The sequence below is a fragment of the Pundamilia nyererei genome, unplaced genomic scaffold (assembly GCF_000239375.1).
Source record: "Pundamilia nyererei isolate P.nyererei 1_Seehausen unplaced genomic scaffold, PunNye1.0 scaffold00065, whole genome shotgun sequence".
Classification (NCBI taxonomy): domain Eukaryota; kingdom Metazoa; phylum Chordata; class Actinopteri; order Cichliformes; family Cichlidae; genus Pundamilia; species Pundamilia nyererei.
Window position 1 is genome coordinate 1,979,660 of NW_005187466.1, and position 26,459 is coordinate 2,006,118.

General features: G+C 41.2%; 1 protein-coding gene across 1 annotated transcript; it reads left to right on the forward strand.

Annotated features, from left to right (window-relative positions):
* Window positions 1-26,459, forward strand: abcc6a (ATP-binding cassette, sub-family C (CFTR/MRP), member 6a). The gene is made up of 31 exons (XM_005735798.1): window positions 1-381; window positions 3,144-3,320; window positions 3,497-3,622; window positions 9,038-9,175; window positions 11,780-11,902; window positions 12,971-13,032; window positions 13,157-13,288; window positions 14,494-14,700; window positions 15,865-16,042; window positions 16,256-16,417; window positions 16,535-16,627; window positions 17,185-17,388; window positions 18,516-18,662; window positions 18,761-18,848; window positions 19,414-19,483; window positions 19,596-19,722; window positions 19,818-19,994; window positions 20,078-20,245; window positions 20,452-20,635; window positions 20,734-20,818; window positions 20,907-21,024; window positions 21,459-21,666; window positions 21,763-22,073; window positions 22,364-22,563; window positions 22,731-22,857; window positions 23,074-23,175; window positions 23,287-23,433; window positions 23,529-23,687; window positions 23,801-23,967; window positions 24,078-24,272; window positions 25,103-26,459. The coding sequence occupies exons 1-31, from the start codon at window positions 340-342 to the stop codon at window positions 25,209-25,211; spliced, it is 4,533 nt and encodes a 1,510-aa protein (XP_005735855.1). The 5' UTR covers window positions 1-339; the 3' UTR covers window positions 25,212-26,459.

The window sequence follows — 26,459 nt, forward strand, 5'->3', positions numbered from 1 at the left end:
TGAGTGAGACTCAGAAAGACACAGAATCTCAGGGCAGCACCAGTTCAAACAGCGAGGCAGACAGAAACAGCGTTTCATTGAGAGAAGCTGTTTTATTAAAGAGCAGGAAAGGTCACACACTCAAACAGACACACACTAATAAACACAGACAGACAAGCGAGGACCGGCTAAACCCAAGAAACACAACCATTAGTCTTTTAGGACTCAGTGTCTCTCCCCCCGTCACACATACATACACCCACCGGTGCTGTTGCAGAGAGTCTGTGCTACCCATTGTGAGGAGCAGTGCTGATCGAGCCCAACAAGTGGAGCAACAGGGAGGAAGGAGCCAACGAGTGGATGGATGCCTTTTGCAGACTCAGTGGCCTGGACCCTCTGTGGGTGAGTTTATGATGTGTTCACTGACCCTGGAATCACATCGCATTACTGAGTGTGTGGCTTTTTCAGCCAAGGTCACTTTTAAACAGCATTCATTTAAAAAATGAGGTATGTCTTTATAATTCCTGCTTATTCCTGCAAAGATGTCTGTTAATTTCAGCTCGTAGTTGTCTATGAATTGCTAAATATGAAATCAAAGATATTTTTGTTATTTTGGCAGATTATATTATGAGTATTAGCATTTGTTTACAGAAGTGTTGGTGTATAAACACACTGGTATAATTCTTGATGAAACTCTCCTAAACTTGTTTTAATCTTATTATTTAAATGATCAGTGCCATTAGCATTAGCCAGATTAGCATTTTGTCCTTGGATACCTGTTGTTTATTGGGATTAGAAGGATTACTGGCACTAATTAATAAATCAAATGAGTAATACTAATTTTGCGTGTTTAGGGAGAAAACCCCCATACACTGACCTTCTCAGTATTCACAGCCAGTATTACTAATTCTAATCTAAAGCTTCTCTGAACGCCAGCCTTTACCTTTGATGAATACCACAGTTGTGTGTTTATTGTCATCCTGCGGCATAATTCATAACAACGAGATGCTGATTGGATGAAATGCACCACAGTGAGTCTGCTGCTCTAATTGGAAAAGGTTTTTAGTCTTGCATGTTTGCAAGACTCCACACTCTAAATCCCGGCTCTAAAATAAAAGGAACGGCTGTGATCCAACTGGAATGCCAGGATTATTAAATGCACTCATTCCCAACTTGACTTTTTCAACCCTCGTCCTTCCTCTTTCACTCGGTTTCTGGTTCTCGTTACTTCTTGTTCTCTGTTTCTGCTCCTGCAAAACCTCAAAACAACTGCCATCAAACACTGTTGGGAAAGTGAAAGCGTGTTACTGTATTTTGTGCAGCCCTCGCTGCCATGAAACTTCAAAACACAGATGTGCTGTTCTTACGGGATGTTTTAACAGATGTTTCTGTCTTCTGCTGGCCACAAATATCTATTGCTATTAACTACACTGACCTTTTTACATGTTTTGGAAATGACATCATTGCTGACTCACTGGTCACAGCCTTGGGGCAGCAATGCAGATTTATATGGATCTAAAACTGAAATTGTAAAGTCCAGCTCAGCAATCTGTTCCAGCAACACCTGACCTGAAAGGTTTTAGGACAAATTTGAAAGGGGCCAATTTAGGAGCTAGGATTGTGTTTAGCGTCTTTCTTTTTAGATCAACCTAATCTATAATTTGAACAACAGGCCAAAGTGAGACAGACAGGGGAGTGATCAACGCTCCCTTAAATTACAGTCTCTATAGTTTATACACGTCACATACTCACAATAGGTAATCCTCTAACAGTTCCTCAAAACTCAACGGGATTGCAACACGCTGAATTGGTTTCTGAAATAAAGGGGATGTAAAAAGCAACAACGAGCAGATTCAGAGGACAGTAAGTGTCTCTGTTCTCCACTCTCAAATCTACCAGACACCATTTCAGCCAAGGGTCAGAAACAAGCAAAAAGCACAAGAAAGAGCGCAGAGAGGCTTTGATGGGTTGGATGTCATCATAAAAGTGCTCATCTGCCTGCCACTGACCACAGAACTCAGACAGGTCTGTGAAAGTAGCCACCCACTCGCTCCTTCTCAAGCAGTTTTTCACTTAAATGGATTTTGATATGCCAAACCTCACAGAAGCTGCTGTTATACCATAGGTGCAAAATCATGCACTCGTTGCATAACCTTAACCAGATATGTAGTAAAGCTGTATGTGAGAATCAGACTTTTAAGGCAGCCAAAGAAGTGTATCATCATAATTGCTAGCAACTGAAACAAGAGCCTGACAGTCAGATCATGATTCAGACCCATGTGGCAGTAAACAGTATTGACTGATGGTAAACTTGAATTAATCACAGATGCACAGGCATGTTACCAGAAACGACAGCGTCAGTCTGCCCAATGTCTCACCTGCCGGGCTTCACTCAAAAGCCTGTGTGTGGACAGATGGTTGTTACATAATAATCTCGCAGCTGCCACCAATTTTGGCCACTTTACCTTATCCCAGTTGGAATTCTACCAGCAGAGCCAGACGTATGTGCCATGCTAGAAGCTTTAAAACCACTTCCTGTGGTGACTCCCCAGGGCAGTGTTGTTAGCACAGCCAGACACCCTGCCCCTCATTAGGGCAGCGAGGTGATAAACAAGGGAAGCTTGACAACAACAAGCCATTTAGCCCCAAGTATCTTTTTTTAACGATAGACAGACTATCTTGGTTGCGCTACTGTTACGTAATCGCAACATTTTGGCAGCATTTGCTCAACACACCTCGTCTGCACAAACTTTTATAGTTTATGGGCTTCATTATTACTGTAGTTCTTGACCTCATCGTTTGATTTGTTGACAGTTATATTGTCCTACTCAAATTGGGAAACAAGCCAGAGACGTGGTGAGGGGAAAAAAAATAAAACATTCAAATACTGACTCAGCTTTTTTGGCAAAGGAGGCCTTTTCCAGCTCGCACTCTCTCAGGACTGAGCACAGATACGTTTTCTGTTGACCTGCTGTGGTTTCGCTCTCAGTGGATTGATGGATGAAACGTAGGACCTGCACCAAGTCGGGATTTTTGCCACTTTGTCCCGCCTGCTTAGTCTGTCAGATGATGAATATAATCGCACAGTTTGACCTCGGTTTCTGGCTTTTAAGTATATTCTTTCAATCTGAACTTTTGAACTTCTTGTTTTCTCTCTGATGCAGGACTGGAACCGTACATGGTACACAGCCAACCCAGACCTAACCCAGTGTTTCCAGAACACAGTGCTGGTGTGGGTCCCCTGTATCTATCTGTGGTTGCTGGCCCCTTTCTACTGTCTTCATCTCTACTGCCATGACCGCGGACACATTCAAATGTCCTGTCTCTGCTCTGCCAAGATGGTGAGACATCATTTTAAATGCTGGCCAGTCTTCAGTTTATTGTTTAAGTTTTTCCCATGACAGAAAAAGAAAAAAAGTCGAAACATTTGCTAAGTTTGTGTTGTTGTTTTTTTGTTTTGTTTATTTTTGTTTTTAGCTTCTCGACTCATTCTCCTCATACTCTCTGCTCTGTTCAGGTGTTGGGTTTCCTGCTGGCTTCATTTGGCTTTGTGGAGTTCTTCTACATCCTGTTGGAGAGGAGCCAGGATATCCAACACCACATGGTCTTTCTGCTCAGCCCTATTATTCGCAGCATGACTGTGGTAAATACTGTGGCTCTTTTTTCTCACACATGTACACATCTATCCAAATCAAACTCCAGTTGTTTTAATTTAATGTTTTATTGACCTGGAAAAGGTTACGCACACTTTAGAACTTGCATGACATTTGGAACATCAAGGATAGGAGCAAGGCGCGTTTATCAATTCCTTATTTAGCCAAAGCACTGCACTGTGTTCTTAGTGTTTGTACTAAGGGGGGAAACTACATGTCGTCAGAATGGGAGTGATAACATTAAGGCACAGTGTTGAAAACAAATCCTTTAAGAATAAAAAAGCAAGAACTACAACGCAAGTTTTTAAACACAGTTATTAAACACAGACAACAACTTTAATATTACTGCAAAGCAATCATCTAATTATGCATCAGGTGTCCATGATTTCTATATATAGATGCACCGTTGATTTGTAGATCTGACATTTGTTCTTCATTCAGAGTAGCTTTAGCTAACAGAGATGTTTGGGAAATATTTCGACTTGTGTCCTGCTGGCTCACATGTCACTGTGCAAATATACAGTATGCTAGTCAAACACTGAGGTGCAAAGATGCAGAACTATAGCTAGATTTATGGTGTAGCAGGCAATGCAAATATCACAGTAACCTGCTTGTATTTGACAATCGCTCATCGGACTGCAAAGCACTTATATAATGACATCACTTACTGTTTCATGTGGAGTCAATGTAACTGCATATGTATGTGCAAAGTTCCAATGCAATGAAAGTGTGACTGTTAGGTACTTTGGCAGTGGCCAAATAAACCAAATATAATGAATCAGATATTTTGCAGCCTGGATCCCTCTTTTACAAAATATATACAACTGACACTGAAAGAAGTGGGAATTGCTTCATGTTTCCATGTGTGATTTAGGCTTTTTAATACAAACTCCTCTCAGCTGAACTCATGAGACACCAGAGGAAGTCCATTCCCTCTGACTTCCCCTTTCCCAGTTTGGACCCTTCCTCTTTAATTTTCTTGCTTCTGTGAGTCTACATGCGTTGTTTTTTACATTATGGATATAAAATCTGCAAGAATATGACTGAATATAATGTTTCAGAGTATATACCTTGGAAACAGTATACACTACATAATGAAAAAACACTGCATAAACCATAATATTTCTTATAGGTGATGATCTAGTGTATACTGTTTCCAAGGTATGTACTGTTTGTATCTGACACATCATCATGCATCATGATGATTGGTCAATTATGTATTAGAATTCAAATGAGCTGCTTAGTGGCGAAGAACATTGACAATGGCATGGCTTCAATCCCAATTAAGTCCATATGACTGTCTTCCAACTATGTGGTCTGTCTTTAAAACAAAAACACACAAATCCAGCAAATACAAAGGTGATGACACACAATTGTAGTCTGTGTTAACCCTAATTACACAGGAAGATTCGGTCTTTATATAGCCTACAGGTGTACTGTTGGATTGGAAGTTTAGATGCCAGATGCTTCTCTGAGCACAATTCTTCTGACCACAACTGTACAGTTCAGTGGGTTCAACTGCAACGCCTTAGCAAAGAAGAAGAAAAGATAAAAGACAAAATAGCCCTCCGGATACCCTAGCAACAAGAATCCTCGGTTGGGTATAAACCAAACCCAAAATCCAAAAAAAACCCAAAACAAAAAGCTCTGACTCAAATGTTTAGATCTGAATCAGTGCAAGACATATGCAGATGTACGTAGTCTGGAAGAGATCTTTAATCTTTACAAATGTTGTTTGTATCTTCCCTCAAAACATCTCGAAGCAAACCATACTGGCCTCTACGACCCAGATCACAGTGGTGTCTAGGGTGAGCGCTAGAAGGTTATTTATAGAAAATAAGGCCCAGCGTGCAATCAGAGAAATGTTTTAGCCTTTGTTGATAGAAAAGTCCCTGAATGTTTCTGAGAACATCGATCCCACTCATTTTCAGTACATCTTAAATGATACTTAACTTGGATGAGAAGGCAAAGGAGAAGAGGAGTACAGCTCAGCATGGGTGGCATGGCAAGTTTAAAATGCTGTTTATCCTGAGCAAGAGTGATAGAAAGTACAATGCTATGCAAGGGTGCAGAGCCCAGATGGGAAGGTTCCTGTGAGCTTATAAAGTTGTCGTATACGACCCACACAGTCGTATAAGTTTACGTACAAAGCTCTCTCTCTCTCTGTAGCCTCATACAGGTTCTGCTCAGTCTCACTCTCCAAGTCAGACAGCTTTACCCACCTGTGGTCTTTTCAGACTCTTGAGTAAATACCAGCACGTGTTTGTGTTAAAAATACACTGAGACGTCTCTTGTATCAAAAGGATACATCTCAAAAAAGGTCCCTTATTTGGAATATCTAATTTCTCACACCGGGGAGGAGGGTGGGGGGGCAGACAACAAACTCCTAAATCACATTAAGAACATGTCTCCAATCTTTTAATCTATGTGCCAGACTTATCTTTATTAAAGGATATAATTTTCTAGATGTTGATTCTAGCCACATACCACCAACCAGTCCCTGGGTGCGGGAACGGAACACTGTGCTCTTGTTGCTCTGACCAGTTTGTTTTGTTGCCCTTCAACTCAAGTTAGTGTATGGGAACGCTTTCGCCCAAGTCAGTCAGCCCACGAATGAATCGTGGTCAGTACGGATGTAAAGTACACACATGACACCGGCTATAATCAGTAATGCCATGACGTAAAGCTCCTATTCCATCCCCAGCACTGCACACTTCCCATGTAATTATAAGGTCGGGGTTTGATTCAGGCCTAGTGATGAAGTTAGTTCCACCCACTGACTCCTACAAACAGATGGGCTTATGGTTTGCAGCAATATGGTGGCAAGACAGAGCGGAAAGCTAGGAATAAGATCGACCTTCCTCTCGTACGCTGACCTAAGGCCAGTTTGGTGTTAAGGTTTGGACTGGGGCTGATGTGATCTTATGTGTTTAGGAGCAAAAGAATTTAAAAAAAGGTTTTTCCCATGGGCTTGGTACAGCACACTAACATAGAGTGTGCCTAATAGATATGGTGTTAAGTAGTCCCATAGTCTTACTTAACTCCTCCAGCAGTCAATAAGATGAACTGACTAATGGGTCAAATTAACCTATGAAATACATTCATTTATATTGATTCATCCCCAGTGTTAATCAACTAATTATCGCTAAAATGTAGCATTTTAGCATCTTTTAGCTAACTATTTTATCTTTATGATCACAAGCAATATCTAGTTTAACATAGTTAAGAATATTGTTCCCATATGCAGCAGAGGAAAATACTTCTAAAACTGTATTAAATAACAGTTGAAGTTATTGACTTTTGCATTTGTTCAATCTTTATATCATGCTGGGCTGTCCCACAAATCCATTTTTACCATTCACTGGCACTTTAATCTATTGTTATGTAACTGGAAGATTAACTGTGGCATAAAAATGTCCTCTTTTTCTCAAACTTCATTTGACGATAATCTTAAATCTCCAGTAGTTGCTACACAGGTAGTATTAAAGCATTTCGTGTTTAGTTGGCTAAGACCACAAAATTGAGTTAAGAGAGGGCTGGACTGGCACTGCTCAGGCGCGTGCAACCACAAGCACTAATAGGCTCAAAATCTTTTGCTAACAGCGCTGCTATGCTATGTATATAAAGCAGTGAATGAATAAACCAGGCCAGTGTTGCTGATTTTATGTTCAGAAAACAAATATGCATTTAAAGCAGAATAAAATTCCATTGAAAACTATTAAAGAAGCTACTCAGTTAACTAAAGTATTGCTAATTAGAATAGCTTCGGTCCTAAAGCACACAAGATTCTTTGACATTTGTGCGTTTTGGGTTGGCATGTTGTTCACATCCCCTCTTTACTGTATCTATGGCTTTCCCTCCAACTTCCCAAACACATTCAAGTCAGGTAGACCAGAGACTCTAAATTCCCCATATGTGTGACTGTAAGTGCGTGTCTATTTATATTCTCTCTCCCTGATGGGCTGGTGAGCATCAAATGTGTTGGGGAAAATGAATGAACAAATCAAATCAAATCAAATCAAATGTTTCATCATCACTGCAGCAAGAATATTGTTTATATTAGCACGAAGATATTCACTGGATTTACACAAAGTGCTTCAGGTTGTTGATGCAAAAAGAAAAAAGTTATATAACTGACAGACCAGCAGTTTATAACAGGACAGCACTGCGGCTCGTCCCGGGGTAACCAATGTGGGTGCTCATTATGAAACCTAAATCCGCTTTCTCCCCACTTGGTGATGAGCTGGCACGGTGAAGTGACGTCTCACTTGGCCAACCACTCGGTGAGGGACCAATTACAGAGGTTCACAAGCCGATGCGTGCCTCCTCTGAGCACAGACAGATAGCCAGCATGTCTAAACCAAATTAGTCTTTTTTTGCTTGTTTGTTTGTTTGTTTTTTGGAGAAAACAGGAAAGTATATAGGACAGTGTGGCATGCGGCGTATATGTGTCATTTTTATAAAGAGAAAAGAGCCAAGTCATATTCGTGTCTGCAGCCAGGGAATTCCCAGAATCAGAGCTATTTTTGGAGGTTTTTATAAAATTACATTAGATCACATGAAATCTGTGCTCTGTGGAAAACACTCGCACTGACAGTTGCAGCTAATAGAAGAGAATGAGGTTCTGTGGTTCCACGAGTGGCATCCGGTGACACACGCAGCCATTAAAAGATCGTCTGTCAGCATCCTCGGGTCATGCATTTGTTTTAGTAAGCAAGATAGCATTTGTTAATATTAACCAGAAAAAAAACAGCTTGTTGGCAGTTTTATTCCCCTGCATCAAGTGAAGGTTTTTCCACGAATTAAATGTTGTGTAAAATGTTAACCGTAGTTAACTTCAACGTTTGTCAGCATTTTTTGCAATTTATTTTGTTGCTATATTAAGTTTGCACTGCATTTGTTAGTGGATTGTGAAGTTATTGTACTGATTTCTAAGCTAGTTTGGCTCATTGTTGGTTAGGTGAGAAACAATGAGCATAAAAATATCACTTTCTTTGGATTTCTGCAGAATATCAGAATATTCAAATAACCTGAAGTCTTCATATAGACATAAATCCAGAGGCATTTAGAGTCAAAGGAAAGCCTTTTGGAAGATCTCTGTTTTTAAATTTATAATGCAATCTATAGATGCAATGCCAATTAGAAAGCAGTTGACATGACTGTACACAGACTATGAAATCTGAGTTTCCCAGAGACTGAAAAACATTGTTGTGCTCTACAAAAGTTGATTCCTCCTGGTCCTTTTGTCCGTGAAATCATTTCCGGCAGTATCAACGTGGCATCACAGACTGGAGTTTGGCTCTCTTCTCTATGGTGCTCTCAGGGACAGAGTTGTTTCCTGTCCTGTGTTGCAAGAACCACACATGTTAACTGTTAAATTAAAGTCTTTCTGTCTCTCTTTCTAGATCCTGGCCATGTGCATCATCCAGTTGGAAAGAATAAGAGGCTGTCGTTCCTCTATATTCCTCTTCCTGTTCTGGGTCTTGGCAGTTGTTTGTGCTCTGGTGCCTCTAAGAGCAAAGATCCAGCTAGCCATGGATGAGGTATGTTCTTAGCCTATTAATGAATATAAAAATAAATGTACCCTTTAATATAAACGATATCATCTTGCATCCAAAAAGACTGAAATCAAAAATAGGCTCATGCCAAAGTGAATTTGTTAGCATGCCCAGTCTGAACTTAGTGAACCTGCCATGTCTAAACACCGTGAAGAGGTATCTAATCAGCTGTGCTCCTACCCATAGTCTAGACGCGAGACTCCAGCAGCACAGCTTGAGCTGTACCCTGTGTCAGAAAAGAATTTCTAGCTCTATCCCCCAATTTTAACCAAGGTAGCCCAAAGTTAACACAATGTGTTGGAGGATGACACTGCCAATTCTGGTCAAGCCTGTGTGTGTTTAGGGTTTCCTTTTCTTCCTGTGTCTCCCGTCGAACACAGCAATCATTGTTGCATGGGGGTAGGTTTGTATTTTTGTTCACGCAGCCGTGGGGCAGTCACATTTGCATTTCCATAAAAACACACACACATCCATATTTCTGTTTTATCGTTTCTCAGTGTGACATTCCCATACTGTTTGGGGGAGAGTAATGATGGGCCTGGGATAAATGCTGGTGAGACATGGCAGCCCAGGGTCAGACCAGAGGAACGTCAGCGCTGTGTTTATGGACCTACACTGCTGTAACCACAGCCAGATGGAAATCTATGCATTCACACATAATGTAAAGCCATATATGATTTACACGCAGATGTTTTCATTTCACACATGCGGACACATGAACGGTGCACACATGTAACCACTCATAAATTCTTACTATATCCTCCATACCATATTTCTAGTTTATGATGAACCCTATCTACGTATTAAATTTGGTTAATCACTTTAGGCTTTTTACCACATCCTCTCCTCCAAAAACTGTTGTTGCTGCCAGCTAGAAGGTATTATACGTCAAGACTGGCATTTAAAGTTTCAAATTTGCAGGCAACTCCCCTAAAACTCATAAAACAAAGGAAGTTATAATTCCTGGTAGACTAATTGGCTTAGTCTACCACAAAGACAGTAAACTGATTACAAAAATTTAATGTAATGTGTCAGCTACTGAGACAGATTTTGTTTTTATGCTAAATAGTGGAGCTAGGTATCAAGCATACAGCCACAAGCGATATCACTCCTCTCAACCAACTTGGGAAGGAAACTGAATGTGCTTTTTCCTAGAATGTACAAATATGAATTTAATATTCATACGGTTGCAACAGAAGTAGTGAGGAATTTCCAGGATCCCATCAGTAAATAAAAATTGGACTAGATCTCAGAAGTAAAACCAAAGAAAGGAAAGATTTAGGCAATGAATAGTGACGTTATAGATCTGTTTAACAGTTTCAAAATTGCAAACAAAACATTTTTAGTGTTTTTTTGACTGGTATATTTCAATGTCTGTAATTTTCATTATTTAAAAATGCCATTTTGTTCCCAGTTATCCTGGCCAGTATTTGTTTTCTGAGGGTTTTACTATAGCGGTCATCACTAACATCAGTACTGTTGCATGACAAAATACAAACAGTAAGACGTTTTCTTTTGCTGTGATGAGCTATAAAAGAAGCGGAGGCTGCACAGCTCAGCAGTTTTATTCCGTGTGGACTGTATATAGCGCTGAGATGTATTCTAAATGTTTACGAAGAATGTGTCCATTTCAAATTGCAGCGTTGACAGCTCAAGTTGACGGAGTTCATGTTTGCGGACCCTTGGTCATTCTTAGCTGCTTGACCTACATTTTTCCCACCCACTCTCCGACCATCCTGACCCTGCTTTTCACAGTGTGGCCGGATCCGTTTGGCTTCTTCGTATCGCCTTTCTGGGCACGGCACCACACTTTTCACAGAAAATCATTTTACTGTTTACCATGGCTCCAACTCTTATGCATAGCCATACTGCTGCACATACACAGCACACAGCCTGTGGCAGTGGCTCTGTCCCAGTTGTAAACAAAGCCTGTGCCAGAGCCCAAAGTTTCTGTATGTCAAGAATAACATGCGAGTCCTACAATTCACAAAAGTCTCTGAGTGGTTAATATTGCAGCTGCTCCCTTGATTGAAAGTAAGGGTGCTGGTTTGTGAAACCACAATTTCCCTGTTTACAGATACGGGCTCTTAGCGTGACTGCGAGACAAATTTAACTGTTGTTTCATTTATAAAAAGCACACCATTAAAGACTCTGGGTTTTCACCCTGATTTGGCTTAAAGGTCCAAAATACTCTTTATTGTGTCTGTGATCCCGGTGCAGAAACCATCCTCCGCTATACGGCTTGCGCTCAAAGGAAAAGCTATATAAAAGCTATATAATGAATTTTGTGCTGTTGTGAAACTGCACACAAAGCCACAGTGGTGACAAATGATCCGTTGTACCACAGTCAGGATGTTGTGTGATTTGTTAAGTAATGTTGAAAGAGATGAAACAACCAAAATACATTTTGATCCAAATGAAAACCCTCGTCATGTCGGCCGCAAAGCCAATTAATTGTGTCCCTAGTTTAAAATAAATGTCTAAATTGCAAAACTTGCTTGAAACCAGTAAACTCAAAGAACTTTAACTGCAGCATTCTGACATTATCAGCTGCCTTTTCATTGCTTTTCCTATTTATTTATTCCACAGGGCATTGCCTCTGATATTGTACGATACCTCGCCTTCTTCTCCTACTTCACAATCCAGTTGGCCCAGCTATTCCTGTGCTGTTTTGCTGACCAGCCTCCAGAGGGAAAAACCATCTCAGAAAAGGTAGGCAGAGGAGAATGTAAACCGCTTCCGTCAAGAACATCCTCTATGATTACCTAGGAACGAAAAATGCCGGAGTGGCTGTCCTGTGGTTTTCCGCTTTTGTTGTGAAGACACTTTTCACTTTTGGAGGAAATGATGTGATTCACATCCTCCTTCCTTTCACTCTCACATGTCCACTTTGGCTTCCTGTGAGAGGAGTGTGAATGACTGTGTGTGTGCCTGCGTGTCTGCATGCCTTCAGTACTGCTCACTCACTTTGTGAGATAACATCGAGACCACTGCTAAGAGTCTGTGACCACACAACAGAAAAGCAATTACTTAATACAGATCTCACTACCCCATCAAACATGAGCTTGGTCAAACGTTGTTGAGCTCAGAATAATACGCTGATTAGGGGCAACTCACAGGTGAATGAAAATGAGCCTCTAACTTATCAAACAGACATATGATGTAATATTTCCGCAGTGGTAAACAATTGAAATAGCTGGAAAAGTCCCCTAAGAAATTGCTGGCAAGTAGCAAGGAGGTTGAGGGTGCAGAAGCCACAGTCTGGCGTGGTGGACACACCCATTTTCCTCCACCTCCTCTGCTGCTCTGCCCCACGCTCTGGTTAGAGTTACTCACAGGAAGAGAGGAAGAGGGGAGACAGAGAGTATTGATGAGAGCAAACACTCCAGTGAGGGGGTGGCAGGGTGGAGGAGATGCCATAAAGTTTGCGTGACGGGACAAACTCTGTTTTTCTGCGTGTGTATCCACTTGTTATAGTTTGTGATGACACATTTCCACTCTGTCTGCAGCAGACCTCAAAACGTCATATTCACCCTGCGCTAACACTGAGCACTATTTGTGCTGTTCTGTGGGAGTTCATGGCCTTTGGTCGTCAGACTGGACCATCTGAGTGTGCAGTGTTGTTTGCGCACATTAGCATTCTTAAACACAGCCCGCACAAGTGCACCATTCAACCATCAACCGACGGACTCTGTTAGGATGTGTATTTCTCAAAAACCCTCAAGTGGTGAGAGATTTACTGCGAAAACAACAGTGAGTCTGGTCTTTAATCTGTTGCAGAATCCCTGTCCTGTGAAAGATGCCTCTTTCCTGTCAAAGATCCTCTTCTGGTGGTTCACTGGGTAAGATGGTTCTTTAAAACCCTTTCATTTTTAGGCATCGGCTGACTCACTGCAACAACAGTTTGTGCTTGTTTACAATAATATGTTTATTCTGTTTGAATCACTTCCCGTGTTTCTTCCTCAGACTTGTCGTAAAAGGATATCGTAACCCACTGGAAGCAGGGGATCTGTGGACCCTAAGGGAGGAAGACAGATCACAAAAGATCATCTCAGATCTGGAACAGGACTGGACAGCTGAATGTGCCAAACTTCAAAAGTGAGAATTATTTAAATTTGATACATTTTATTTGGTACTTTGGGTATTTACAGTAGTACTGCAATGCACTTTGCATATGCATCTGTATACCTCTCTAGTATGGCTGGGATTATGCTCCTTTAAGACACGTACACAAACATCTGCAGACACCACAAACACATAATTGTTCTCATTATACTACTTTCTAGTCCACTTGGAGTCTGCTCGGGGGAAGCATGTGCAGTTGGTGGACAAGTCTGTGGGGTCACCGCAAATTGGAGGGTACAATAACAGCCGTGCTGAGCCTCACATGCAGCTGCTGCTGATGAAACTTACATCGTTCGTACCCTAGTGGACTCTGTGTACTAGTGGATGCAAAATCTATAACAAAATCTGTTACAGTACTGGAACCAATAACATTATTTTTGTGTCAACCTGATAAACAGTCATCTTTCAAGTCCTCACACTGCCATTCTGACTTTCTGTTGAAAATTCTTATTTAAATCCTAACCTTAGGTAACCACATCTTTACTGGGATCATCAGCTTTATTTGTTAGATTTTAGAAGGCATCTGCTTTTACATAGTTCTCCACATCAGAAGCATGTAAAATGTCAGCATATTCCTTTAAAGAACCACATGTTCAGCTGTTTAATGTTTGATATGTGTCAGGCAGCAGTTGGTGCATGAATCTGCAGCACAAAAGACAGGACACGACATGTGCAGGAAATGCACGTGTCTTGCTATTTTGACATAGGCCTGTGATCCCCTGTGCTCCTCTCCTTATTGTCATAGCCAAAAATCAGTTCCATTTTATTGCAATGTGGTCAAACTTCAACATGGGGCTGGTCGAATTAATGACCCGAGCAGAGCAGAGCTGTAACTGTGGTAAATTAAAACTTGGGATGTCTCATCACCACAGGCATTTAGGGCTAAAAATAGGCCCAAAGAGAGTCATTTGAGGACAATACAATACCATAATGTCAAGACTAGAGACTCTGTGCCATTTCCAAGGCTTGTTAACACAATCCAGTGCTTTGAAAGCAGTTGTTAAGTCTAATAATTATTTCAGCAAATAATGCTTTTCTAAGCTGCCAACAAATTCAGCGGTGGCACGAAAAACAAGTGCTTTTTTAGAGTTTTACATTGGAGACTTAAAAGACAGCAGCATGTTGGTGCATCTCTAACATAGATGTCTGTAACTGTGACAATGTCTTCGCTCTTTTAGGCAGGAGAAAGCCTTAGCATCAGGTGTGGCGCTGGGAAGCCGACTGCCAGAGCAGGCTCAGCTCCTCAGGAAGTTGCAAAAGGAACAAAGCTCTGGCTTCTTCCTCCTCAGAACACTGGCACGCAAATTCGGCCCGTACTTCCTGACTGGTACTCTGTGTATCATATTCCACGATGCCTTCATGTTCGCCATCCCTCAGGTGCTAAGGTAAGAGTGCACCAGAACCTCAAATTCTGCTTTTATGAAAGACATGTGGCTTTAAGTAGATGTAGTATGAGTTGCCAATATTTGCAAATATTAAGTGTATCTCAGCCAGTACCATGAGGCCCATGAGTATTTTTTTCCATTGCTGAAAATCCCTTAGATAGCAGTTCTCTCATTTATATAATCCACAAATGTTGTGACGATTTAGCATAAAGATAGAAATGAAGTAGTCTAGTCTGATAGAAAGAGGTTTACTTAGTGCAAGAAACTGTGCCATTATATTTGGAATGAGATACTGTTGTTGAGTTCCCAAATATAGCTTTTTCACTGCTCAGTGTCCCACAAACCAAATGGCATTGAGTGTACTGTATTAAGGAAAGCTCCAGCCAGACCTTTCCAAACCTCAGCTCTGACTGAAATTACCTGGATGCACTGCAGACCAGGCTAGGGTAAAATAAAGTTTTATTGTTTTACTGCTGGGAAAATTCAAGAAACAGCAGACAAAAATACAACCGTCTAAAATATCTCTTTAAATATAGAGATAGACAGATAAATAGCGTTAAGGGATTTGGTGATTTACGACAACTGCCAAACAACAACAGAAGCTGGCAGCAGTGAAAACAGGTCATGGCCGACCCGCCACCCGCCTCACCATCCCACCAGTCAGACTGGAATGTTGTTGTTGATGCAAAGCACAGAAGCAGTGGAAGTGTTAATTACGGTCATAGAGCTGTGAGCAAGAAAAGTAGACGAGACCACAGCCCTCTTTGCTCCAGTAAGGAGGACATGAAGAGAGAGAGAGGAGGCTCTAAATGGCAGAAATGCAGTTGGACCACAATAAGGGAGCCGCTGGCCAAGTGTGAGGGCAGCCTGGCCACAAGCTGAGCTCTGTTGTGCAACCTAGGCTACTTTGTGATGGCCAGTTAGCCAGCAGCCACAGCAGCGCTCAAGGACATTGGCAAAAGCACACGAAAAGAGTCAGATAATACCAGATTGAATCTGTAAAAAGAGTAAAAAACCTGTCTGTGCCTGTTTTGCTTTGCATCATTCGCAACTTTCCAGGAAAGATATAGAAACAGAGCCTCAATACAGAGGTTGAAGACAAAATTGAACATGTGCAACCATCTGAAACATTGCGATTAAGTATCTCTTTGTCCTCCTCCATAGTCTTCTGCTGGATTTCATGAGAGATGAAGATGCACCACTGTGGAAGGGCTATTTCTACGCCACGCTAATGTTCCTCCTCTCTTGCCTTCAGTCCCTCTTCAACCATCAGTACATGTATACTTGCTTCACAGTGGGAATGAGGGTGAAGACAGCTGTCATGGGCTTGGTTTACAGGAAGGTGAGTCACTCTATATCTACGGACATGAAGCCACTAACCGACACAGACACACAACATAAATTATGTCTCAAGTGGCACAAACAAAAACCTTATCTTCTTCCAGATTGGAGTATGTGATTAGCAGTTTTACCTAAGATGAATGATTTTGTGAAATCTTTACGAGGATATTAAATTACACTGTAAACAACTCTGTCTCTTTTGTTGGCAATCCAGTCTTTGGTGATAAACAGCTCTGCCAGAAGGACTTGCACTGTGGGCGAGATTGTGAATCTGGTTTCAGCAGACACTCAGAAGCTCATGGACTTTGTGGTGTACTTTAATGCTGTGTGGCTGGCTCCGATTGAGATTGCGCTTTGTCTCTTCTTCCTCTGGCAGGTATGTTGAAATGCAGTGTTTTTACAAAGCATCCAATTCATGCACAAATGAGGCCTAACAGAGTAAGAGAAAAAAAAACAAACCTTGAAACAATCATATCCTTTCTCCTTTTTTCAGCAACTTGGCCCGTCAGCTCTGGCAGGAATTGCCACTGTCATTCTCATTTTTCCACTCAACGGATTCATTGCAAAGAAAAGAAGCAAGCTGCAGGTAAAAGCTGTTACAGGAATCCTTCACACTTTCGTTCCAGTAGCCCAGACATCTGGCACGTCAGGTCAGGGATACCACAGCTGGTTTAGATAGTGACTGAAGAGCTGTGTGGGTGTTTGGCCTGGATGGTGCATTCTCCCTTGTCCTTTTGATGTCTGGTCCATATAACATGCTTGAAAAACAATGACAGGAAAGGGTGGGCAGTAGAAAGGCATAATTTTTCATTTCTTTGGAAAAACAACAGAGGCTTCTGTAAATTTGGATGCCAGTTTAATCGAACTTAGTCTTGAATGCAGTGACCACATTCCTGGCTCTTTGTTGTTTCCTTGTTATAAAATTCACTAAAATGTAACAAGCAATAAATTCTTACTGAATTAAACAAGTTCTGTGATGTTCAAGAAAACTACTACAGCTGTAATAAGGGGAGTCAAACCCATGTTCACAAATGCATGAATCCTGTGGTCTGCTAATTGTCTATCCACTGTGCCTCAGTTCCAGCTTTGCATGCGGTCTTTTTCAAACAATACTGAGTAAAAACCCCTGTGTCTGGTCAACAGGAGATTCAAATGAAGTTCATGGATGGCCGTATCAGACTGATGAATGAGATCTTGAATGGGATAAAAATCTTGAAGTTTTATGCCTGGGAGAAGGCCTTCCTGGAGCAGGTTTTGGGCTACAGAGAAAAGGAGCTCAAGGCTCTGAAGAAGTCTCAAATTCTCTACTCCATCTCCATCGCATCCTTTAACTCCTCTTCTTTCTTGGTGAGAACAATCATTTGATAGACATTCCAATACAGAGGCTAACTCCACGATACTAACAAGCAGTCCTGCATGTCTAAAGTCTGAATAAGCCCACTGTGCTAAAGAGCTATATAGTCTGCAGTCTTGATAGTGAGGCGGTCTTGAATAAATAGACATGTAGACAAAAAAAAATCTTGTACTTTCTCAAGTACAGTAGCAATATATTAGATTTGATAGGAATTCACTTCATGACCGTCCCATGATAGCACCAAATGCTAACTATAGGCTAGGAGTGTAGCTTAAACAGTAGAGAAATGTATATGCGTGTATAACAAGCAGTCAGCTGTGACTGAAGGTGATTGCTCTCAGGGGGCTAATGCTACAATGTCTCTGCTGCAGCTCATTTAATGCTTAAAATCTAAATAACAGATGCCGTGAAGAACTTAGTGGTGCTGTGAATTTCCTCATCTTTACAGAAAGGTATCAGTCAAAGCCAGTAGTATCTATTGTCTCAGTCTTTTCTATCGAAAAAATACAAGAAGAATAAAGCGTACCTCATGAAATTACATTTAGGCCATAGCTCCACAGGTCCCCATTCGTTCACGGCTCTTGCACCATACCTTTAAATAGTGGCATTCTACTAGTAACTAGTATTTTCTCAGTCATGCTAACGTGTTGGCAACCACCAGGTATAACCATTATACCATCTTACCATGCCAAAAACACAAAGTAAGCTGAGACAATACAATAATTACAAGTGTTAAATCAATAAGGTTGTGTTAGATCATCAAATCATTAAGATTTATCCTCTGGAGATGTCTGAAGAGAATTTCATCTTATTCTATCAAACACCTTGCTGGAGACGCAAAAAATAAAATTATACATAAGTGGCCTTATTTTAAAGATTCAAGTCTACAGAACAATAAGACTCGGCTAGACTTAGGGATACGTGCCACAGACAGGGCGGGGAAGTCAGAAAGTAGCATCAGACATTTAAAGCATTGCTGCTGATTTTTGTCTCGACGTGGGTTAAAGTATATTGACAATTTAGACCTGTGCAATCCTTGTTCTTAAAACTGTCTGTGCCTAAAGAGCATGCAGGGTTCTGCCCATAAAAGTAACATTTAGTGCCTTTTTCCCCCCCCAAGATTGCTTTCGCCATGTTTGGAGTCTATGTGATGCTTGATGACAAGAACGTCCTGGATGCACAGAAGGTCTTTGTCTCCATGGCGCTAATCAATATCCTGAAGACTCCACTCAGTCAGCTTCCATTTGCAATAAGCACAACCCTGCAGGTAGGTTGCATTTCTTCTCCATCCCCGATTGAGGAGATTATTTTCACAGTCCACAGTTTAACAGCACATATCGACCATTTCATTTCTGACTGTTTCAGGCTGTAGTCTCACTGAAACGTCTGGGGAAGTACCTGTGCTCAGAAGAACTGAAAATGGAGAATGTCTCAAAGGCACCACTGAGCTCTGGTAAGAACCCCACCCATATATACACTATTACACTGAATGAATACACTTCTATACTTTTCAGTTTCACAAATATCCACAGTTTGGTTCCCCATACTGCCTGAAATCACAGGCTGTCATAATCAATATAAGCATCCCACAAGATGTAGTTGTTTATAACTGTGGACTACCACAACCTTGTATGGATCATGTGCACTGTCACTTCCTGGGTCCCCAGGCTGACTGGTAGACAGGGTAATTATAGGATGTTCCCTTCAGCGGTTGAACGTAAATCACAGCATGAATTCAGACATATGATTCAGAAAGAAATAAAAAAATATACTGCACTCCTCTGTCTGTAAACTGTCAACACTTCCTAAGACAGCTTGTGAAAAAGCAGCGGCTCTGTAATTTGTATGATTAAGAAAATTCACTTGTAATTACGCCCTGGCTGCACCCTGCCGAGTAACTTCAAGGAGAAGCTTTGTTTTGAAAGTTTGTTTATCACTAAGGATGAAAGAATACATCTGTTTTCCAGTGCTCGCTGCAGGTTTTGTTCTTTTAAGTCAATCTTCTCTTTATTGTTTAGACGGAGAAGATGTGGTCATAGAAAACGGCACTTTCAGTTGGTCTGCAGAGGGTCCTCCATGTCTTAAACGGTATGTCTTAAGTATGTGTTTATATGTTTTGGAAAAAGAAGATTGAAAAAAGAAATCAACAACAGAATAAAAGATTTGAGGCTTACAGGAAAATTCACTTCTTTGTTGACAGGATCAGTGTCAGTGTACCTCGAGGCTCCCTTGTTGCTGTGGTAGGACATGTAGGCAGTGGAAAGTCCTCGTTGTTGTCCGCTATGCTTGGGGAAACGGAGAAAAGAAGTGGCCAAGTTACTGTGAAGGTACTAAGCTTGCGTTCCATAACAAGGTCTATTCATAGTTTGTGGGCAACTTGTAATAAATATTGATATTCTCGCTTTTGACTGTCTCTTCACAGGGTTCTGTGGCGTATGTTCCCCAGCAAGCCTGGATTCAGAATGCCACAGTCCAAGACAACATCATATTTGGCCGGGAAAAGCTGAAAACATGGTACCACCGTGTGCTCGAGGCCTGTGCCCTGCTCCCTGACCTGGACATCCTACCTGCTGGAGATGCTACAGAGATTGGAGAGAAGGTATTGAATACTTTGTTTAAAAAAAATGCTGCTTCATGCATATGTTGAGTCTCAGATATTTTAAACGTTTTTTCTCCATGCAGGGACTTAACCTCTCAGGCGGGCAGAAGCAGAGGGTCAGTTTGGCCAGAGCTGTCTACAGAAAGGCTGATGTATACTTGCTGGATGATCCGCTGTCTGCCGTTGATGCACATGTGGGTCAACACATCTTCGACAAAGTCATTGGACCAAAAGGAGTCCTTAGAGACAAGGTAATGCCATATAACGTCTGCAAAGTGCAGTTTATCCAGTTCAACGCAACCACAAAGACAATTGCGCCAGTTACAAGTTCTGTGCTATTGTTATCATAATATGGAAACAACCACTTTGCTGACACCTTTGTTTTCAAGAAAGCCTCAATTTAGAGTTGGATTGTGCTTACATGTCATTTTTCTGACTTGTGTGGCTTGCTATACAGACCCGCATCCTGGTGACCCATGGGATGAGCTTCCTGCCGCAGGCCGACCTCATCCTCGTCCTCGTAGATGGAGAAATCACAGAGAGTGGCTCTTACCAGGAGCTCCTCAGCCACCACGGCGCATTTGCAGACTTCATCCACACCTTTGCAAGCACAGAGAGAAAAGAGAGTGCCATACAACGAGGTGAAGAGACATTTCAGACATTAGTTTTGCTGTTTTACATTAAGACAATCTCTTAAATTCCCAGTAATAACTCAACACTATGCACACTTTTCATGTAGCCGGTTCCAGGAGGTCTAATGCTCGCCTCAGTATGGTCGACTTCATGCCATTCTCCAGAGATCTCTCACAGGAGCAGCTCATTGGGTACATTGACAAATGCATCACTCCTCATTCTCATATTTGGAATATAAACCATACTTTTTTATGAAACTGACCTCTGACCTCTCCTTAGGGGTGACACCACTAATACAAACCTGCAGAATATGGAGCCTGTTTCTGAAACAGACCAGGAACAAGTACCAGAGGACTTGGGAAAGCTCACTGAAGTTGACAAGGCACGCACTGGAAGAGTAAGTCTGAAAAAGGCCTAAAATTAGGTGTCAGTGCCACTCCCTACCATGCTCTGCAGTTTCCCTCAACTCTGCTTAGCTTGCCAGTATATTTCAAATCATTGTTGTTATTTTAGATTGTGCAAGTCTAATGTTTTGGTAGACAGTCACTCCCCTTATGGTTTTTTTGGCTAAAACAAGAAGCCATCTTCAATGAAAAGCCATTTTACATGACCTGCCCAGCACCAAACGGCAAACAGATACACAGCAGTAAAGTTAAACACATGGTCATGGCAGACACATTGTTCTGGTTGTGTCTGCAAAAATAGTTATTGCTGGTTTAATAATTATGAATAAAATTGTTTTATTATCTCTGATCTGGACTTGGATAAATGGAGGGAATTGATGTGAAGCTAGTTCTCTTATTCCTGCTGCTTTTTATCTGTTTGTAACAGGTGAGGTTGGATATGTACAAGAAGTACTTCAAGACAATCGGTTTGGCCATCATCATTCCCATCGTCTTCCTGTACGCCTTCCAGCAGGGCGCTTCGTTGGCTTACAACTACTGGCTCAGCAAGTGGGCTGATGATCCTGTTGTTAACGGCACCCAAATTGATACAGACCTGAAACTGACTGTCTTTGGAGCCCTTGGGTTTGTGCAGGGTGAGTTAGTGGGTTTAATTCAAATGATGCTTCAAATGATTCAAACAATTTAACTTCGTTTGGACATAACAAACACTCATTCTCCCTTCCCTTCAGGTGTTGCTATCTTTGGTACGACTGTTGCCATCTCTATCTGCGGGATCATCGCCTCTCGCCACTTGCACATGGACCTCCTGAACAACGTGTTGCACTCTCCAATGTCTTTTTTTGAGTCCACGCCAAGTGGCAACCTCCTGAACCGCTTTGCTAAGGAGATTGACGCTATTGACTGTATGGTCCCTGAAGGCTTGAAGATGATGCTAAGCTACGTCTTCAAGCTCATGGAAGTCTGCATCATCGTGTTGATGGCTACACCCTTTGCAGCCGTGATCATCCTGCCTCTCGCTTTCCTCTATGCCTTTGTCCAGGTATATTTTCTCCCCAAAATATAAACTCTCCACTCTGATCTTTAGTTTCTTATTTGAGATGATGCTGTTGAATGTTGCTTAGCAAGAGCTGGGTTCCATTACTGTATGTTATTGGAAAGTTCTGGGCTCCAAAACCAAACCTGCTGATTTTGCCATCCACTTGAATTTTGTTCCCCACCTGCTGACATGGACTTTGAATGCATTCACTCTGAGTTATGGGAAAGCCCTGAGCGTTCCCACTTGTTTCATTCATTAAAGATGGTGTTTTACTTTTCCACTGTGGCCAACAGAGCTTCTACGTTGCCACATCCTGTCAGCTGCGCAGGCTGGAAGCTGTGAGCCGCTCGCCCATCTATACCCATTTCAATGAGACGGTGCAAGGCGCCAGCGTCATCCGAGCCTTCGGAGAGCAGTCCAGGTTTATTCTGCAGGCTAATGAGAGGGTTGACTTCAATCAGACCTCCTACTTCCCTCGATTTGTGGCCACCCGGTGAGAGGATATGCGATCATTATAAAGTGCCTTAGCTTTATTCATATTCCATTTGCTCACTTAGCAGTTGATGAGGGTTGGATAAGGTTTATAACATTAAGAATTGTGGTTGATTTATGAGATAACAATGTTATTAATGATATTAATGATAACACTGATATCTACAGGTGGCTGGCAGTCAATCTGGAGTTTGTTGGTAATGGTGTGGTCTTAGCTGCTGCCATTCTGTCTGTGATGGGGAAAAGCACCTTGAGCCCAGGCATTGTTGGTCTGGCTGTGTCACATTCTCTCCAGGTAATACAGTCTACCCACAGTCACGTTGTTATACTGTTATCCAAGTAGCCACCTTATTACCACCAGAAACACAGTATATATTCTTTGATCACACAGCTACAGAATGAGGCATTTGGGAGTTAAACTAGAAAAAGTGAAAATTGCATTGTTTTTATTTCTATCCGGAAATGCATCGCATTTCAGGAGAAGTAAAAGCCTTTTCACTAAATATTGCAGGTGACTGGAATCCTGAGCTGGATTGTGCGATCTTGGACTGATGTGGAAAACAACATTGTTTCCGTTGAGAGAGTGAACGAGTACGCTGACACTCCTAAAGAGGTCATTATTCCCACCGCACACACACGTACACCAATCACTGCTTAGGACAATAAACTGTACTAGAGGAGGGCTTTTGTTTCTCTACTTATCCTTCCTTATTGGCTCATACAGGCCAGTTGGAGTATAGAGAGCAGCTCACTACCCCAGGCCTGGCCCCAGAACGGTACTATAGAGTTCCAGGACTACGGACTGCAGTACCGTAAAGGCCTTGAGTTGGCTCTGAAAGGAATTACTTTGCATATTCATGAGCGAGAGAAGGTAATTCATTTTGTGTGATATTAAAAGTGTTCATCGCCTTGATTTAAACTGCATAATTATCTAAAACATCATTTCTAAAACCTAATTTTTTTCAGGTCGGAATTGTGGGTAGAACTGGAGCAGGAAAATCCTCACTTGCCCTGGGAATCTTTAGGATCTTAGAGGCAGCAAAGGGAAAGATCTTTATCGATGGAGTCGACATTGCTGACATTGGCCTCCATGACCTCAGATCGCGCATTACTATCATTCCTCAGGTACAATAACTCTTATTGAGATCTGGCTTTCATCACATTAAAAAAATGATTAGTGATTATATTACTAATTTAGACATTTCGGTGATGAATAAAATCTCTGTCCTCTCTCACAGGATCCTGTGCTGTTCTCAGGCTCCCTCCGGATGAACCTTGACCCTTTTGATACCTACACAGATGAGGAAGTGTGGAGTTCACTGGAACTTGCTCACCTCAAAAACTTTGTATCTAATCTGCCTGACAAACTTAACCATGAATGCACAGAGGGAGGAGAAAACCTCAGGTACACATAAGCTCACCAATATGACACGCAGTAGCGTACGGTAGCGTCTACTCCAGCACCACGTTTAGTATGATATTCTAATCTTCCCTTCTCTTCCTTTGTATACGTAGTCTGGGTCAGCGTCAGCTCGTATGCTTAGCCAGAGCCTTGTTGCGGAAAACCAAAATCTTGGTTTTGGATGAGGCAACAGCTGCTGTGGATCTGGAGACCGACACACTCATCCAGTCAACAATCCGCACACAGTTTGAGGACTGCACTGTGCTGACCATTGCTCACCGCCTTAATACCATCATGGACTACACCAGGTATATTAATGTTTATTGTCTATTTAGTGAATCGACAAAAAAGTAATGGTGACAATTTTAAGAATTCATTAAGTGACTGAGGCTAGGTAAAGATCCCACATTAGATGATCCCAGCTTCTGGAATATTGCTGCTTTTATCCATTTCTTGTCACAGTCCAAAAGTCTGTGAAAAGAGAGGACTCTGGACACTAACATGTAAAGGGAATTTGTTATTAGAAGAAAAAAAACTGTTTTTATTTACCATTTCAAAGACTGTAAATTGTGGGAATGGTTCTAAAGAAATATATTCTTTCTTGTAGCCCTATAAACAAACTTGTTAATATTAACTTTTGCCTAAACCAGTAGGATCTATGCAGTTTGTGGAGTCAAAGAGTCAAATCCAGGTGTAACATGGTCACTAGTGACATGCATTGTTTTTGCATTATTTAACTGCACTAACTTAATCAATGAATTGTTAACTTATATTCTGTCATTTGTAGATACGAATTAACATACAGAGGAAAGATCTGTTTGTAAAAACTGCTTTAAAAATGGATCTGACTCTTGCTGCCTGTGGATCTGAATGAGAAACAGCTAGATTATTTGTTGGACTATGCAAAAGTGTTTGAGGTCAGACTCTCTATGTGATGCAGGCAAGTTATATGCTAGTAGAGTGTTATGCTATATCCAGATACAGCAAAGGAAATGATGACATGTGAGATGACATGGAGACTGTTTTGTACCAATACGAATACAGATGTGCTTTGCAATATTTGCTTGTACTGCACAGCTTTATTACACACCTATATGTTGCATATAAACAATATACTTTCTTTCTTGCTGCTTCGCAGAGTTATCGTTATGGACAGAGGCCACATTTCTGAGATGGACTCTCCAGCCAACCTCATCTCACAGAGGGGGCAGTTCTATCGAATGTGTCGGGAAGCCGGACTGGTCTAGGTCTCCGTTGGGCTTTGGCCATAGAACTGATGACCTGGTGTACAGATGTGGCACCTTATGCTTATGGCTCTCCAACACACATTAATCTGGGCCATTCCAAGCTTTGTGGCAGCTCCAAAGACCTCTCCGTGAGGGCATTGTCGATGAATCTCAAAAGCATTTGTTGGTTTTTAACAGACAGACACACTGTCCCAAGTCAGGAAAAGACATTGTTAACCTCAGAGGATGAAAACTATACAGGAATGCTATACTGGATATTTGAGTCTCACTACAAATGTTGTATTTCGATTAATGGAGTCAGTTTATTCCATAAAAAGGATTAAGCCAAAGGCTGGAATGAAAGGGCAACACAAATCTTAAGGATTTTCATTCTCTTTAAGAATGGAAGCTATATTATTTTTGTAGTTTTATAAGTGTGTATTTTTTTATGTTTTCTCAGGCTTAAATATGGATGTTTACTCACTCTTTTTTTTAGCCTTGTATAGAAAGAAGAGGCAATTTTATAATTTTAAAATGATAGAAGTCTTATTTTGTCTTCTTGTCTCAGAAAGTGGGTCAGGAAATTCTCTGACACACTAACCTTCAAAAGGTTCACTTTGGCAAAGGATGAGCAAATGAGGTTTGTACTGCATTCAAAATCTGAGCTTGGGGCAGCCAATTTGGAGTTTTTATATGTCAGGGAAAATGAGGAAAACATTGAAGTGAGCCAACACATTAGCAATCGTCCAACTATGTTGTGGCCATTGTTTATTTCTGTCAAAGTAAACACATAAAACTGTCAATAGAGTCCTTTCTGGTCAGATTTAACCTGACACCGGTAGTGAAAACCACCATGAATGAAGAGAATGCCTCATGAAAACAATGGTGATAAATCTCTGTGTGATTGTCTCTCAGCGTCTACCACACAGACCAGGCCATACACACACGGAGAAGATAAAAATCAGTGTTTGTTTGTTTTATTTTTTATGGTGCTGACATGTTGATTTTACTCTCTATTCAAAGAATGAACCCTATGAACTTTTCAAGGAGAAGAAGCATTTACTGTTTTGTCTTACTGGTTTAGACAATATATTCTAAGAGAAACCCAAGTTTTTATTTATAGCATTTGACAAAATGTATTAAGTGTCCTTAAAATTATGAGGATTGTGTTATATTTATACTTTTTATAACAAGCTTGATCATTTTCACTGACCTTTTACTGTTAATGGCTTTTGTTCCATACATCATGCTGGAAAATAAAATTTATTT